Genomic DNA, 16,403 nt, shown 5'->3' on the forward strand with positions numbered 1-16,403 from the left:
CATGGAAAGAGTGTAGCTATAAAGCAGAGACCAGTGAGCAATGTGGGTCTCTTTGGGCACCAAGTCAAGGGGCTTTCAGCTCCTGAAGCATGAAAATGACTTCACTACATGATTCTTATAAAAAGAATGAACCCAGTCACAGTATTCCAGTAATTCTCTAGTTTGGAAAAGAAATACTTTAGAGTGCTGTGTGGCTGGAGAATCCTCCGATCCCTTTTGATTCTTCAGTAGCCTCTGATCAGTTGGTCACCTGAATCTAACCCAGCTTGCTGAGCATATGCTGTGTCTCAGGCATTGGGATAAGTGCTCAGAACTGAAAATTCAATTATCCCAAGCCAATTCTCACACTCAGTAAAGAGGCAGAGGACCCAACATTATGGGTTGAATGTGAAATGTTCTCCAAGGGTTGGCTATTTGAACATTTGGTCCCCAATAGGTAGCACTGTTTCAGGAGGGTGTGGAACCTTGGAGACATGGGCCTACCCAGCAGAGTGCATCACTGAAGGTGGGCCCTGCAAGTGATAGCTGATCCTGGTTTTGCTCTGAGCTCTGTGCTTCCCAATCCTCCGAAATATAACATAGCCATAGCACAAACTCCTACCACTGTAGAAGAAGCCTCCCAGATACCATACCTTCCCTGAAGTGATGGACCCATGTTCCCTGAAATCTGGGGCCAAAACAAATCTTTCCTCACTTAAATTGCTTCTGTCAAGTACATGGTAAGGAACAAGTAATTACTATACCCCGAGAGTGACAATCCAAGCAGTGTGATAAATTCCAAGTTGGGTCATCCTGAATGAGCATCCAGCTCAGGAGGGAGACAGTGCTTGATGACAACCCTGACTGAATGTTGACAGTGGCTTGACAATGTTCAAGGATGCTAAGCCGATACCAAGCATTTTACCCCATCTTTTCCATGTCTCAGTTCATTTATTCACGACATCTCTAAGGTAGGGACTAATGTTGTCCTGATATTACAGACAAGGACACTGAGGCATGAGGAGGTAAAGGCACACACCCAGGGTTTTACCATTAAGAACTAGCAACAGTGAACCTATGAATATTTAACAAGAGGCTCTCAGAGACAAGAAGCCCTGATTTGTAGTGCTGACCAATTTCCGTGGTGTAAAAACTGCCACCACAGTCAGTGACAAGCTACACTGTGCTGTCACTGACTGCAGAATTGAGAAAATGCACAGAGCACAGCACTAGGTTATGTCACTGTCTTGCAGAGAAAAATCAATGGAAGAAACCTCTAACATATGGAGCTGGAGGCAGTAAAATACACACACGCTTGTCTTCTGACAACTTGACTCATGGTTTTCTTTCTTTTTAAGATGGCGGGGAAATGATACTTGCTCAGTAGAGACCATACTCCAGATTTTGCATTTCCATCATTTCCTATGCTACTGAAGCTTAGTAAACTTCTCTCTTGATATGCTGGGCAGTAGCAGTGAGCATAAACCCTAACAGGCCCCCATCATGACAGTGAGCCAGTGTGTCTCTGTGGCTCAGCTCCAATGTTTGGTGGGTCAGGTATATTACATGCAGTTGGGATTATGATATTTTTAACCAATGGTGAGTTTATTTGGATATATCCTCATTGTAAGTCAAGGAGTATCTGTGATTAGGAATTGATGAAGTTTAATGTTAATTGCCCTTGCTTGGAATAAAATGTATTTAATTTTTGGTTTTTAATAATTATAATTTTAATCACGACTATGTTTTACAACTGACTTAGAGAACTCTAGAAAATGTAGCAATGAATTCTATCAAGCCAATGTCAGTCAGCTCAGGCACACCCCAGGGACTCCAGGACCCCATTCTTCAGCACCCCAGCAAGCAAGAGAAGTCCGGGTAAAAGGTAAAAAAACTTAGTCAGAACAATGGAAGACTCTGAAAAAAGACCTAGAAGATGGAGGTGGAGGAAAGAAGAAAAACAACAGCAAAATGTCTTCATTGAGCCTCAGTTTCCCTGATTATAAAGTTGGCATATAGGGATGGGGCAACGGCTCAATAGACAGAGTGTTTGCTGTGTAAGCACGGGTACCTGACGTCAGAGCACTAGCAGTGATAGAAGAAAGCTGGGCACGTGCCCGTAATCTCGGTGCTGGTGAAGCAGAGATAAGCAGATCTATGCAGCCCACTAGCTGGTCAGTGAGCCCACCTGAATCAGTGAGCTCCAGAGTCAAGGAGAGGGACTGTCTCAAAGGATAAGGTGAAGAGTGATATAGGAAGACAATTCTTGTCAGCCTTGGGCCTCCACACCATGTACAACACACACATACACACACACACACACACACACACACACATACACACACACACACAAAATATCTATTATTTATTGTTGGGTAGGCTGAAGAAGACATCCAAGTACAAGGTCTTTGTAGAAGTTTATAAATAATGTTACCTCATGCCTACAACATACTTTATGAATGGCCTCAGGCAAATTCATTGTCATCAAGGATGTCTTGAGAGATACTGCTTTTAAACACAAGGCCCCAGAGTCAAGTTCAAAGACATTTACATGACAGGTAAGAACAGGTTGCTCTTCTAGAAGCTTCAGTTTTAGATGTTTTGTTTCCATCAAAAGTACCTGAAAACAATTCAGAAGCCAGTGAACTGCAGTATTTCCAGAGCCAAACGCTTCTCTGGAGGGATGAAGGCATGATAGCTCTTAAACAAAAGGTTAAGACCAAAGAGACCACAGCTGGTGCTGTGAGGCCAGCCATCATCACCATCCAGTGAGATGGGCTTTTGGCAGTGGACACCGCTTCCATCAAAAAGAAATTAAAGGGCTGCTGGGCTGACTTGGGGAGTAAATGCACTTGACACTAAGCCTAACAACCTGAGTTTGATACCCAGGCCCTATATGTTGGAAAGAGAGGGCCAACTCCCACACGTTGTCCTCTGACTACTACATGTGTGCTGTGTTGCAAACAAGCATACACACACAATAAATTTTAAAAAGCTATGATTAAAAAGAAAGAAAATTTCAAAGTGTTTTGTCCAGAAGTTCCTCTTAGGATGACCTCAATCCTTATTATAATTCCATACCCGCCAATTCAGTATGTTCAAGTATCAGAATAATGAGGGGTCCCATCCACACGGGCTCTCAGCCTACCTCTCAATCATCAGTCTCATAGGAGCAGGGACAGTGGCCTGGGGCTGGCTGTCCTGCTGGCTCTTACGAATTGGTTGTATCCATGACACTGCTCACCTGTGAGAACCTGTCTGAGAATCCAAGTTCAAGGAGCTGGGTCCTAGAGCCTCCCATGGTGGATTTGTGATGGGGATACTGATACACACACACACACACACACACACACACACACACACACACACACACACATTTCCCCTCAGTCATCGGTTAGCCTCTTCTTTCAGTATTTACTAAGTGTCTGCTGCGTGCAGGTGCTGCGCTGGGCATTTGAGAAGCATCCAGGTTTGCTTGAGTCTAGAGGAGAATCAGACATTTCAAACACTAGGGAGACGGGCCCGGATGGACCGCTGAAAGACCCATTGGAAGTGGGGCATAGAGAAGAAACGGGAGCGTCAGCAGACATTCAGAAGCTGATGGCTATAGCTGATTCCTGGCAGATAAAGCGAAGGAAGGAGGGCAGGGGACATAAAATGGTGCAAGTTGGCACTGGGGTAACAGACATTTAGGGCGAGGCTAAGGACAGGTCTGCTGCTGTGTAACGGTGGGGTGGCAGTCACATGACGTTCTACATGAATGGTGTCACCTCCAGCAGCAGCCTGGTGCCACGGGAAGAGGCAGGTCAGGACCTTGTGTGTCTTTGGAGTTTAAGACTTTATTCAGAAAGCCATGGAATATGAAGTGATGATTACTTGAAGCAAAGCCTAGTATGGCTTCGGGTTTCTAGTTGAGAAGGTGGTGGGTAGCTGCAAGGCAAGAGAGGAATCCGGCAGAAAGGCTTCTGAACAGCAGGGCCAGTTAAAGGACTGTTGACACTGTCCGGAAAGAATCTCCAGGGTACAGTCAAAGGGTGGGAACCAGGAGAGTGGGAAAGAGGGAAGGCTAGGCAAGATGTCTAGTTCAAGACTCTCTAGGACATGGTGAATGGTGATGTCATTAGAGGGAATGAGTAATGCTGGAAGGGACAGAAGGAAGGAGACAGTGAGTTCAGGACAACTGGAGTCTGATTAGGTCATGGGATCTGCAAGTGGAATTGTCACAGGGGGATGGACAGGGCGGTCAGGAGACCAGGGGGACATTGTTGCCTTGTCAATCTCATTCCAGTGTATACAGCACATTGCCCCGTCAAGGCGAGGAGAGAAGTGGGATTAAGTAAGTGACGGGGGAGGCTGAAAGGGAAGGCAAGGATCTAAGCACGGAAAACGGAAGGTACCTGAAGAGAGGTAGAAAGTGACAGGCCAGAGGCAGAAGGGCTTCCAGAGTCAGGTATCAAGAAGGATGTGACTCACGGTGTCACACACCCTTTGGAATCTTCACCATAGGACAAGCCAATTCCAGTTGCATCAGGTTCCGCCAAGGCGAGCTCACAGTACCTTTACAGAAGCACGCTCTCCAGGCCAGTGTGGTAGGAACCTGACCACACGCCCATCTCACTCTTCCCCTGAGCCCCAGCAGTGATGGCTGGCTGACACACCCCTGTGTGGGACTGAGCCCCATACCTTCAGGGAAGCCACAGAGGAGCTAACTCCTCATTGTTGGAAGCAAAGTGCAGGAACCCCAAAGGCATAAGGAACACATTAAACCAGGCTTGCGGGGAGGCTCTCCACCACCTCACATTATCCTTTGCAGAAATAACTGACTGCCTGGACATACAGTCATTAAAAGAAAACCAAGAATTGGAATATTTAACTCTACTTCCCATTTCCCACCACCCCAGAAAACAGGATACAAAATGTCTGTACCACACACATGTGTTTTCTGGTTTAAAATTCCTGGGAAGAGCTGTCTATGGAAAGAAATTCGAAGACCTCAGCATTCACATGAACACGGCCAGGGGTCTTCTTCCCTGGCAGGGGTAGGGGTGAGGGGGCTGGGGTGAGAAGCGCCCTCTAATTTTACTGCCATGAAATTGGTTCCAGATGGAAGCTGGGGAAGGTGTTTACTCCCTGCTGGTACCAGGCACGGCGTAAACCGGAAGCACCCACCTTCTTAGGCTCCTAATCGCCCCGTGTTGGGTAGCAGCTCTGCTGAGGGTCTGGCTAGGGCTCCTGCTGATGGGTGGACCAGGCTGTCTGTTGCTTGGAAAAGGCTATTTTGAATATAATGACTTTCACATGGAGTGTGGGTTTGGGGAAAGGCATTGTGGTTAGGGTCTAGGGGAAGGGGGAAGCTGAGGAACTTCCCTATGTGGCAGTGGTCCTGACCTAGGCTTGTCAGCACCTTCTCCGGGTTGAACTTCCAGAGCGCCACTTGGTAGAGGGGAACTGTGGCAACCTCCGCTGTGTTCCCAGACCTTCCCAGGGTCCCCAAATCAGTGATTCACAAGTGTGTCGCTTCCCAAGGAAGCCCCAGCCCAGGGGTGGAACAGCTCAGGCAGCTGTGGATCCAGATGAGATGTTGACTGAGAGCTTTGTGGCAATCAGACCGGAAGAGTTCGCTTCACCCACTCAAGGCACCGGCACCCCACTGCCTGGTGTGGATCTGTCCCTCTCGAGGCTTCTCAATGAGACTAGCAGGCTGAAGGCTCGGAGAACTGGTGTTTTCTGGCTTACAGCGCCCCCTAGCATTAGCCAGAGGGATAGGCTCGATGAGCCCCGCTGAGGAGCGGTCACGTTTCAAGTCCAACACTGGGCAGCAGGACTAGTACCGACCTTTGGATCCACGCAGCCATAACTGAACTGAACCCCGTTGCCAATGCTCTATCCTTAAGGGGCTTATACTTGAGGAAGGGAAACAGGCAGATGAGCAACCATATTAGAGCCAGCTACGTGTGAAAAAGAACACAACAAAGCGTTGTGGGGAATCCTGTAGAAGGGAATAAAGAAGCTATACTAAGGAGGTAACGTATAAGCTGAGACTGGGAGGGCTTGAGAGTCCAGTAAATTTTGTTCGCGACCCTTTAATGCTTCCAATCCAAAGGACAAACAGAAAGACGGATTGGTATCTATAAGAGGCTCCACCAGAAACAAGACCCCAAGTTTCTCCTGCTCCGTTATCATCAAGTCTCCAGTGGCATTCTTTGTTTTAAGCCCTGTGTCTTGGAAGACAGAGTAGGATGGGAGAGCAAGAAGAGACTGAGAATGTGGTGGATTGGCCTCAGTCTTGGGCACGTTTGTGTGATGTCAAACCTGCTCACATGGCTAGATCTATCTTCCTTCCCAGCCATTCGCCTTGTCTTTGAGAATTTCCCAGGGAATCGTAGACTTTTTTGTTTTTTATCTTGCTGGGAATCATAAAGTTTAATTTTTTTAATCTAATAAACATGGAAATTGGTATCAGAACAAGAGAAGTGACCTGTCCACTGAATTGGGAGTGTGACTATTCAGCAGGCAAAAGGTTTCCAAAGGTACCATGTAACAAATTAGAAAGGGAAATTCAAACACAGGCAGTAACCCTTTTAATTGCATAGCACTGCATAATGCTGGCCAGCTCAGAAGGGTCTATTAGTGTAGTCAAGAACTCCTCAGGAGTAGCTCTCTGTGAGCCAACTTTGGGGCATGGAAATACATCTATCACATGCCTTGCCTGAAAGACTTAGCCCTGTGGATGTGATGCAGACAGAAGCCAAGGAATCCATGTCCACAACATGAACTTGGCTCTGCCTCTAGCTGACTGTGGGATGTTAGGTAAGTTCTTCCATCCAAACCTTATTTTTCTGGTGTAGAACATGAAGATGAACAGTCTCTGAGCAACTTTGTATCTTCTTTAGATGTCGAAGCAAATACCTCCTACAGGATCTACCCTCTGAAATTTGATGCACATGAAGTGGACATGCCCTCACCTTCCCTAGAAAAGTTCCAACCGAGGGACCAAGTGAGCCTGGTAGGTCTGAGGGCAAGCCAGGGCTTGGTTGACGCCTCTTCAGCTCACCCCTGCCATTGTTCTTGGCTATCAGAAGAAAGCAGGAGAGCTATTCTCTCCACTCTTACCCAAGCTCCAAGTCCACTCAATCTTGCTCACTAAAAAGATAAGAAAAAGCAATCCTCACATATTATTAGTCTGGTTGACAACCTAATGTCCCAATTGATGGCTGAGAGGTCTGCCTGCTGCAAGACCAACACGAGGACTCCAGGGCACCCTCTGTCTCATTCCCAGGGTCACGACTAAGCTGACCTTGCAGAAGTAGACAGAGAAGAGCCTATCAGTCCAGGCAGAAGAGAAGACTCCTGACCAGAATGTTCTTTGTGTTCTCTGAAGCCCCCAGATTCGAGGCGAGCCAAGGTAGAAGAATCGAGAGGAAATAAACCCCAATTAGCACCTTTCAGGAAGGAAAATAATCTGAGGACATCCACACTATGAGAAGGAAGTAGCTGCAGGAACAAGACACACTTCAGATGGCCTCTCTGAGGAATCCGTTCTGTGACATGTAGCAGAAAGTGGCTGCTTGGCACTTGTCTTACGTTCCAGAAGAGGCTCTCCCTTGGAGAAAAAACAAATGGCACTTTGGACAAAACGGTCTTGTAGAAGGAAAGCGGAGAAGAGAGGGCCTCTAGGCTGTAAGATGTTTATCCCAAGTGGATTTGTCTACAAGCTCTTCTAAAGCCTTCCACATGACTGGCACAGCGCAAGGTTCAACGAACCTCTCAAATCCCACCAAGTATGTCCTCATTCAACCCAGTTCCTTAGAGCGGCCCCCACGGTGTCCAAGGCTCAGGCCTCAAGTGGTTACTGGCTATATCCACACTCAAGTCTCTTGGGGCCTTCTGAGGGCTAAAACAGCATTGTGGCCAAATAGCTCAGGCCTCCTAGTGTCAGGAAGGGAAATAATATAACCATATTCCGGGAGATGGGGCTAGAAAAGCATGAGGGGCCATGGCACCATGGAACAGAATGAAGGAGGGGAGGGACTTCAGAGCTGAGTAGGGATAAGAAGAAAGATATGGGAGCTGGGTTCTCTTCTCTATGGTTAGAATGCTTGGAGGGAGTTTACAAAATGTTCTTGGAAGCGTTTGAGAGGCAGGAGGATTGAGAGTTCAAGGCCAGCCTGGGCTACATAATAAGACCCTGTCTCAAAATAACAGCAGCAGCAACACCAATAAAAGACACAAAACAACCTAACAAGGGCAATACAATTATCACAATACTCTCTGTTTCCGCAAAGACTCTCTTCTCAGGGATAAGCCAAGGGGTTCCTTTACATTTTCCTTTTTTTTTTGGTTCCAAGTTTTCAGCATTTCTGTAGCTAAAACACACATTTTTTTTTCAACACTGGATAGAGCATAAGGCAGGAGAGGGATTGCTGTAAGACCACCATTGCCAGTTAGATGGGACTGCGAAGTCCAGGGGCATATGTCTCCTGATAAGAACAGTCCGTGAGAGAGGGTGACAGGAGCGCCCCCTCATCTGGAAGGTACACGTGACACCTGTACTTGCTTTTCCTAACCAGAAGGAACAGAGTATGGAATCCTGCTTTCAAAAACATGTGGCAAAGGCCAGGAGTGGTGCTGTATATCCTCAACTAGCAGTGGGGAGCCACGGCAGGAGGATTTGGGCTTTAAGGTCAGCCTGGGCTACACAGTGAGACTGTGTCCCAAAAAGTCAGAACAACAATAGTGTGTGTACCACACACATACATGTCACAATCAAGAGGCTACTTAAAATGAGGTGGTAATAACGTTACCAATATCTTCTGTTAGTTAGGCATCCGAGATACTTTTCTCCATGATCCTGGCTAGTTTTCTCCAGGATCTGGTTTTGTTCCTCTTTTGGATCGCTTTACCTCAAAGTTCCCTGCTGAAGGAAAGACTGCTGTCTGCCACCAGTGAGATTGGCCATCCCTACTCCCTGATTATTCTGTCTATATTCTGTCCTTAAAGAAGACCCAGGCCTTTCGACTAGCTCTTCTCCTTGCCTGATGTCACCTCTGAAAACTCTTCTTTTAGTGTCCCATAGGCAGCAACGCCCTCCCAAGTCATTCTTACCTAGGTCTATAAACTTCTAGTTTCCTTGTAGCACTAGTACAATCGCCCTGGTTGCAAGGGCTTTGCTTGGTGTCCAGAACAGTGTTTGGTGAATGATTCCACAGCTCCATTTACTGCCACTGACAACTACCATAGCCAGTCCCAAAAGGCAGAGGGTGTGTGTGTGTGTGTGTGTGTGTGTGTGTGTGTGTGTGTGTTAGGGGCTGAGATAATGTTATCTACCCAGGTGTTTCCTCTTACTCCCTGCTCTCTCTATCTCTCTAAGGAAGGTAGGAAGGTGAAATTTTCTTCAAGGCTTCCTTCTAGACTTTTTCCAGGAGGCAGGATCAAGGACTCCAGGGCTCCGGCTACTTGGGTCCCTTGGAAGGGATTGTGCTGCCTGGCTGGGTGGCTGGGAGTGAAGACTTGTTTGGGTCGATGGCGTTCGGAGTGCCGGTGGGCGTAGGGCAATGGGGTCGTGGGGCGCCGCTGCAGCGCACACTGGCCCGGGACGCGCCCAGCCCACCCACTCGAGTGCCCACAACCGCATTATTCCCTATAAGGATCTGAACAGTCTGGGCCGGCCCCGCCCTGTCGCCCCGCGCCCCCCGGCCCCGCCCCCTTTTGGAGGGCCGATGAGGTAATGCGGCGCTGCCATTGGTCGGAGGGGGCGGCCCCCGAGCTCCCGAGGGGCTGGGTTCCCTTTGAGCCCCTATATCACTCTGCAGCCCTGGACTCTGCGCACAGTGGGCAGCGGGCAGCAGCCAGCGCCAGAGAGCTTCTTCGCCCGCTTCTCCGCTCTGGTTGCCGATCCTTCTCCCGGAGGCCACTCGCTGGCTCTGTGGACGCGTGCTCCAGCTACCCAGGGCCACTTCGCAGCGTCCCAACCCGTCCCGCCGGGCTACTTGGAGGGCACTTTCCTGGAGCTCAAAGTTGCCCAGCGTGCACGGACAGACCTGGCGAGTGAGTTCGGATTGCAGTATCCGCGCCAGCAACTTTGAAGAGAAGAGCAGCAGTCCCCGCAGCGGACCGCAGCAGCTACTATGACTCCCTGGCTTGGGCTTGTCGTGCTCCTGGGCTGCTGGAGCCTTGGGCAGTGGGGCGCAGAGGCGTGCACATGTTCGCCTAGCCATCCCCAGGATGCCTTCTGCAACTCTGACATCGGTAAGCACTCTGGGAGGCCCCAAGCAAGCTGCGCGCTGTAGCAAGGAGACCCAGTTTCCCTGGGCGGGGACTCCGTGTGGGGAGTTACCTTGCAGAGGGAACTCAAAAGGTGTCCTAAAGGTCTCTGGCAGGCAGGAGTGAGCGTGGTCCCTGCTTGACGTCTAGAAATTTTCCCCATTGACTCTTGAAGGGAAAAGAGCTGGAAGAGGAGGGTGGGAGAAGGTTCTGAAAAGTTGGACCGCCAACTGAAGCGCTGGGACCTCGAGTACTCTTTAAGAGAAGTTGCCAGCTTGTGCGGGCGGAGTTGCTAGAGAAAACTCGTAGCTTTCAGAGATTGCTTATCTCCCGCGCCCTTGAACTTAATTCTTTTCTTTGAGATCCAACCCAGCCTAGCGGCAGGCTCTCCCAGCAAGCGCTAATGGAGCTTTCTTGCCTGCCAAGTTTGGGTGGCTGGAAAGGGTGGTGGTGGTGGTGGTGGTGGTGGTGGTAAAAAAAAAAAAAAAAAAACACATAAGAGAAAACTGTAGGGTTGACCCCCCCCCCCCGCCCTGGGAGACCTGCATCTGAGTGTTGATAGCTGGCTTGAGGTGACTGTAGGGGACCACTTACCACAAAGCTGTGAAAATTCACTGGAAGGTTATTGTTACTATTATTTTTTTCTGTCTTGGATGTATGTGCGGAGGGAGAGTGAGCAATGGGGAAAGCAGATTTATCATCAAAAGAACAAAGATGCCAAGGGCCTCATTACTTGTGACGATGGTCTCAAAGAGACTGTTTGCTGATTAGACTTAATAAGAAGCAGAGCCCACTGTCCAGAGGGCCGGAAGAGTGCTGGGGACACTTGTGTTTGGAGGGGCCCCAGGTGGAGTGGAAGCTGGAAAATCTCTCTTTTCTCCAGCTCCTACAGCACCCGGTCCAATGCCCCTGCCGTGAGGGCAGGGGTGGGACAGAAACTGCCCTTGGCTTGTGTCGATTCAGAGGTGAAGAATGGAGCATGTGTGTTTTAAGTATGGTCATAAAGGAGAAGGAAATTTTCCACTGGGTCTTAGGTGAGGGATTCCACTCTGCAAGTGTGTTGTGGTGAGGAGGGGGAGGGGTGGCGAGCTGGTAGGGGAGGCAACTGAGGTTGGAGAGTCACTGCTGGTGGTTCAGGCCAGCCTAGGGGGAAGTCTGGGAGGTGGCTCTGGTGGCCAGGTCAGTGGACTTGGCAGCCCAGGGTGTTTGTGTGACCTGCAGTCACCCTGTTGGAGGTTTCCTGGGACCTGCAGGCACACACCCTTCCCTGTCCTTGGATTGCTGGGAAGCATCCTTTTGGATTGCTGGGGGCCTGGGAAGGTTTTCTCGATTTCCTGGGTGCTCCCACCCAGATTCCTCTCGCCTTTCTCTCCTCTCACCAGCCTGTGACATTCCCAGCTAGTTAGTTCTGGTTTTGCTCAGCCTAGAGCATGCTCCTGGCCTAGGAGCTAGCAGGTGGAATCCGGTTCTTCTTTTCTGCTTCCCAGTGGGCTGGGTGTGCTTAGATTGGCTTTGTAGTATGTCTAGGGGAGAGAGGGATCTCATCTCTATCCCAGGAGCCTATTGCCCAGAGGTTTCTACCCTGAAGTTCATGGGAAAGTGGCAATGTGAACCAGTAGATCCTGTTCCCAGCCAGCTTTCCTGGAATCAGCCCATTGCTTCCATAAGGGCCCAACTGTAGTTGGGGGCTGATGAAGTTTCTTGTAATTTCTCTGGATTTATTCAAGAAACGGCTTCTTCCTCTTAATACACTTCCCAGAGAAAAGTTAAGTTACCAAGAAATATGCCAAACCCAGAACACTGTAGTAGCAAGAAGAAAAAAGAGAGAACGAGAAAGAAAGAAAAACCTTTGCTCTGGCAGGGATCCAGACTCACTCAGTCTTTAGTTTGGTGCACTGCACAAGGGATGAGATAATGCTTTTAAAAATGGGAGGTGTGGGTGTGGGCCTGCCTGCCGGCTTGTTGACCGGCTGCCTGGCAGCAGGCAGACACCACTGCCTCCAGTAGATGGCTCCCGACTGTCCTCTGGACACCGGAGCCCCCTAAGTATGCTCAAGCCAGCCTGCCACCTTTCTCTTCTAGAACCTTCCTGCATGGATTCTCATCCTGGCCAGATGCCATGTTGCCAGGGAAGGGCATAGCATGCCTAGCTTAGCCCTCCGTAATCCCCCATCACCACCCCACAATGGCTTTCCCTCTCCTGTCCCCTTATCCACGGTGTCTCTTTTCCCTTTCTTCTCCAAAGCCCAGGGGACTGGCACAACCTTCTGGGTGAGGAGGAGTTAAAAGGTGTTTCTATGGCAACTGCAGGTCCTGCACCCTATCAAAGTGTTTAGAAGAATAAACTACATGGGGGCTTATCAGACACACTGTGCGGCATAGAAAGGCACTTGGCAGCAGTCACCTCATGTGGGGCCCTCTCCCTACCAGCCATTGCCCCTGAAACGCCTTCCAAACCTTGACTGTGAAGGGACAGGGGCTGGTGCTGGGAATGAAGGAGGCAGCCCTCGCTAGGCAGATCTTGCTCTGGCAGCCTTAGTTCAGTTAAGGGTGGGTAATGCTCAGAGCATTCTGAAAAGTGGAGTGGGGTGGTGTGTGTGTGTGTGTGTGTGTGTGTGTGTGTGTGTGTGTGTGTGTGTGGTGTGGTTTCTGAAGAGATGGAAGTAGTAGAGAGAATTCTGCTTCAGAAAGCCAAACCCTTCTCTCTGACTCCATTCACAAGGAATAATCAGGCAGTGGTATTGGTGGACGTAGAAGGGTGTCAGGGCTGCCCCTGGGCTGGGGAGGAGCAGCTGCCAGCCTTGGAGAATAGCCCTGATATCATTGAGTTGTTTTGACAGGGGTTCCTTCAGCGTCAGATCTGAAGCAGTGTTAGCAAAGAAGCCACTCTTTAGAGAAACCTGATCCATGCCCTCTTACTCCCACATACAAGTAGACAAAAAGAAACAGAATAGTGGGACTTGGGAGAAGGGCCAACTACCTAGTGGTGTGTGTGTGTGTGTGTGTGTGTGTGTGTGTGTGTGTGTGTGTGTACCTGTGAGTGTGCATACCACATACACCAAGGCTAATAGTATCTTGGGAAGCCTGGCCAGAGGAGGACTGTTGTCGGGCAGAGGAAGAAAGGGAAGGAAGCTTTCAGACCTGTACTGGGGTGCAAGCACTTCAAAGATGTTTACTCCTCAGCAACCGTAAGTTAGGTATTGCATCCATTGCTCAGATGGAAAATACTGAGGCTGAACGAGGTTATGCTCATGCATGGCCACCCAGCAGGGGTGAGGCATGCATTCAGTCAGTTATGACATTTTACAACTCTCCTTGACCCCTTGACATCCTAAGGCAGGCATCTACTCCTAAAATCGAAAGGGAAGGGACAGATGGTGTTTTCATCCAGATTAGGAAAGTTCTTCTCAAAATTTAGAAGGCAGCTAAAATGGCTAGAGGTTTTCATTAAGTATCATGTTTGCCAAGGAAGAATTGATTATAGTTTTATAACAGAACACCAGAGAAAAGAAATCAAGGAGATTCCCTGTGTTCTTTGGTTGTTAGAACCAGAAAAGATTCTCAAAATCATTAGGCCAAGTTGAAAAAGTGACTGATGTATGCCACTGAGGCCAGCGAACAGTGAGGCTGATAGAAGCCAAACTTCCAGGATGCTCGTGGGAGTCGGTTAGGGACTCCCAGGGGAGGCGTGTGAATGAGGACTGAGTCTGCAGAGTGGGTTTCTGGTGGATGCAGCAGGTACCCTCTGACTAGTCTGTCCCTTCCCCAGTCCCCGGACAGACAAGACTAGAACATGGCTGGGAAGTGGCTGTGGTTCTGCTGGGACAGCAGAACCATTGAGCTCAGCTGCTGAATGGCACATTCCAACAGGTTCATTAATGAAAAACAGAACAACACAATTCTAGCCACGTTTGTCTTTTACCACTTCAGCCTGCGGACACGAAGGCCCCTTCCTCCCACCTCTGTCCCATTCAGCTCCTGGGTGGTCTCTAGAGGCGGTGCGGGGTGGCGGAAGGGCTTTGGAAAGAAGAGCACAGATGGGCCCAAACCCTCCCGCAGGGTCTTGTTGCCTTTGTGTTTAGGGATTTAGTGGATCCCTTTAGCCTTTGCTCTCCTCATTATGAAAAGACACAAGTAATTTGTACCTTTGCAGACCTTTTTAATTCATGCTTTACAGTTATAATGATGGGTGTATTTTATGTTCATCTCTCTTTGTGTGCATGTCATTTATCTACTCATTTCTATCCACCTACATACCTCTTATCTGTCTGTCTGCTTTCTGTCTATCTATCTATCTATCTATCTATCTATCTATCTATCTATCTATCTAACATTTTTTTCATCCATCCACCTATATAAAAATCAGTTCTCTTGGGTCACTGCCTCCATCAATGCTCCGCCCTTCTATTATCTATATACATCCTGACATCACCTGTAGAAAATTTACAGCAGTTTTCCTCCATTAAAAGCTTGAAGAGTTAGAAGACTAAATCCTGGAATGCCTTTAGTATTGTTTTCATTCAATCACGTGCACCAGAGAGTTTTACCAACTAATATATGTATAGGTTACTTGATTCTTCTCTCTCTAGTATTCCATAGGATTATATTTTTTTAAAGCCCAATGCTGAGTTTTAAAATAGAGTGGTTACTGTGTGCTAGGCTAATTAATATGCATTAGTTCATTCAAGTCTCTCAGCAGTCCTAAGAAACAGATTGTCATCTTCACTGAAGAAACTGAAGCCCAGAAACATTAGGTAACGTGTTCAATGCTATGTCTGGTAAGTAACAGAACCTAGTATTTAAATCCATGTAGCCCACCTCTAAGGTATATCCAACTATACTCTATAATATGTATACTACTGTAAGTGATGATATTACTATGACAATATAATATCCCTATAGAGCCTCTTTCATTTATTTAGACATCCCTTCTTTATGGATATCCATGCTTCTAACAACTTTTCATCCTTGGAAGGCTGTGGGAACAAGTAGTCACTATATTGTCTTCTGCTCTGTGCATGGATATTTCTCTACGGCAAACATACATTTGGAAGTGTTGGCTGGAAGTAAGGGCACTGTGTGTTTTAATCTTTGCTGCAGTCCACCCTCCAGAGCTGCATGTTGACTTTGTACTTTCTAGATGTGCAGCTGGAGGGATGGAGGGATGAGGGGTGGGCATGAAGGCACTATCACAGAGCTGTGCACTGTGATACATTCATGCTTCTCTCAAATGGAAAACAAGTTTGGAGATTTTCTTGATATTCTGAGGAATTCCTGCTTTGGGGCAGCCTTTTTATCTTCTTGAAAGGGAACAAAATTAAGGCCACTTAGGGCAAGTTTATGGGATCATTTTTATATCAAGAGCAGGCCTTAAGTGGTAGGACAGGCACAGCACTTGGCTTGCCCTTCTGGACTACTTCAGGTAGAGATGGATGTAGGGCTTTGCTTTTGTAATAAGTGGTGTGCTTTTCATTATCCAAACTTGGTTGCTCTTTGGTTTTTGCATAAACTTGAGTTCAAAAGTGTATGTGTGAAACCCAGGCCTAGGGTTTGTCTCCCTGACTGGGCCCGGGGAGGCAGCCAGAAGACGGATCCCTTTGCCCCTCCTACACTCATGATTGTATCTGGATAGTGCCTGGATGGGAGTGTAAGATGGCCTCAAGGATGGAAGTAAACAGCGGAGGCCAAGGCAGAGTGGCTGGCAGAGAAAGACCCTGGGGTCTTGACATCATGAGACCTTTTTAGAAAGAATTCTACTGTCCTGATTGAAATTCTTCAGTGGGTTCATGGGATGAAGTACAATAAAATGGCTTTTATAAGGACCAATGATGGGTCCCACCCACCTCTTCTCTGACCCTTCCTGCTCTCGAAGATCCTGTTTTCTGCCTGGCTCTTGACCCATGCTGTTCATTTCTGTCATACATCCTCATGAACTTATCATTTCCTGGGTCTCACTCGGTCCCATTTTTCCACCATGGTATGGGTGCAGAAGAACCATTCCACCTCACCTAGAGTTCAAACCAGCTGCAGCAGCACAGCACCATTTCTACTAAGAGCCAACTCCTCTGAAATTGTATGAGGCATGCCCAGAGGGCATCATTCCAAAGCTAGAACCACATTCCTGCTGTGCATTACCCAGAAAGGGAGACACCTGCTTTGCT

At 48.2% G+C, this 16,403-nt stretch overlaps 2 protein-coding genes across 3 annotated transcripts in view; one reads left to right on the forward strand and one right to left on the reverse strand.

Moving 5' to 3' along the window:
• Positions 1-16,403, reverse strand: part of Syn3 (synapsin III) — a 439,566-nt gene that overhangs the window by 220,726 nt on the left and 202,437 nt on the right. The gene's annotated exons all lie outside the window — the stretch shown is intronic.
• Timp3 (TIMP metallopeptidase inhibitor 3) overlaps positions 9,787-16,403 on the forward strand; it is a 48,590-nt gene continuing 41,973 nt past the window's right edge. Inside the window, exon 1 of the mRNA XM_028883661.2 lies at positions 9,787-10,227. Coding sequence (XP_028739494.1) covers positions 10,107-10,227 — 121 coding nt within the window. The 5' untranslated portion in view covers positions 9,787-10,106. The remainder of the gene's footprint in view (positions 10,228-16,403) is intronic.

The sequence above is a fragment of the Peromyscus leucopus genome, chromosome 18 (assembly GCF_004664715.2).
Source record: "Peromyscus leucopus breed LL Stock chromosome 18, UCI_PerLeu_2.1, whole genome shotgun sequence".
NCBI lineage: Eukaryota > Metazoa > Chordata > Mammalia > Rodentia > Cricetidae > Peromyscus > Peromyscus leucopus.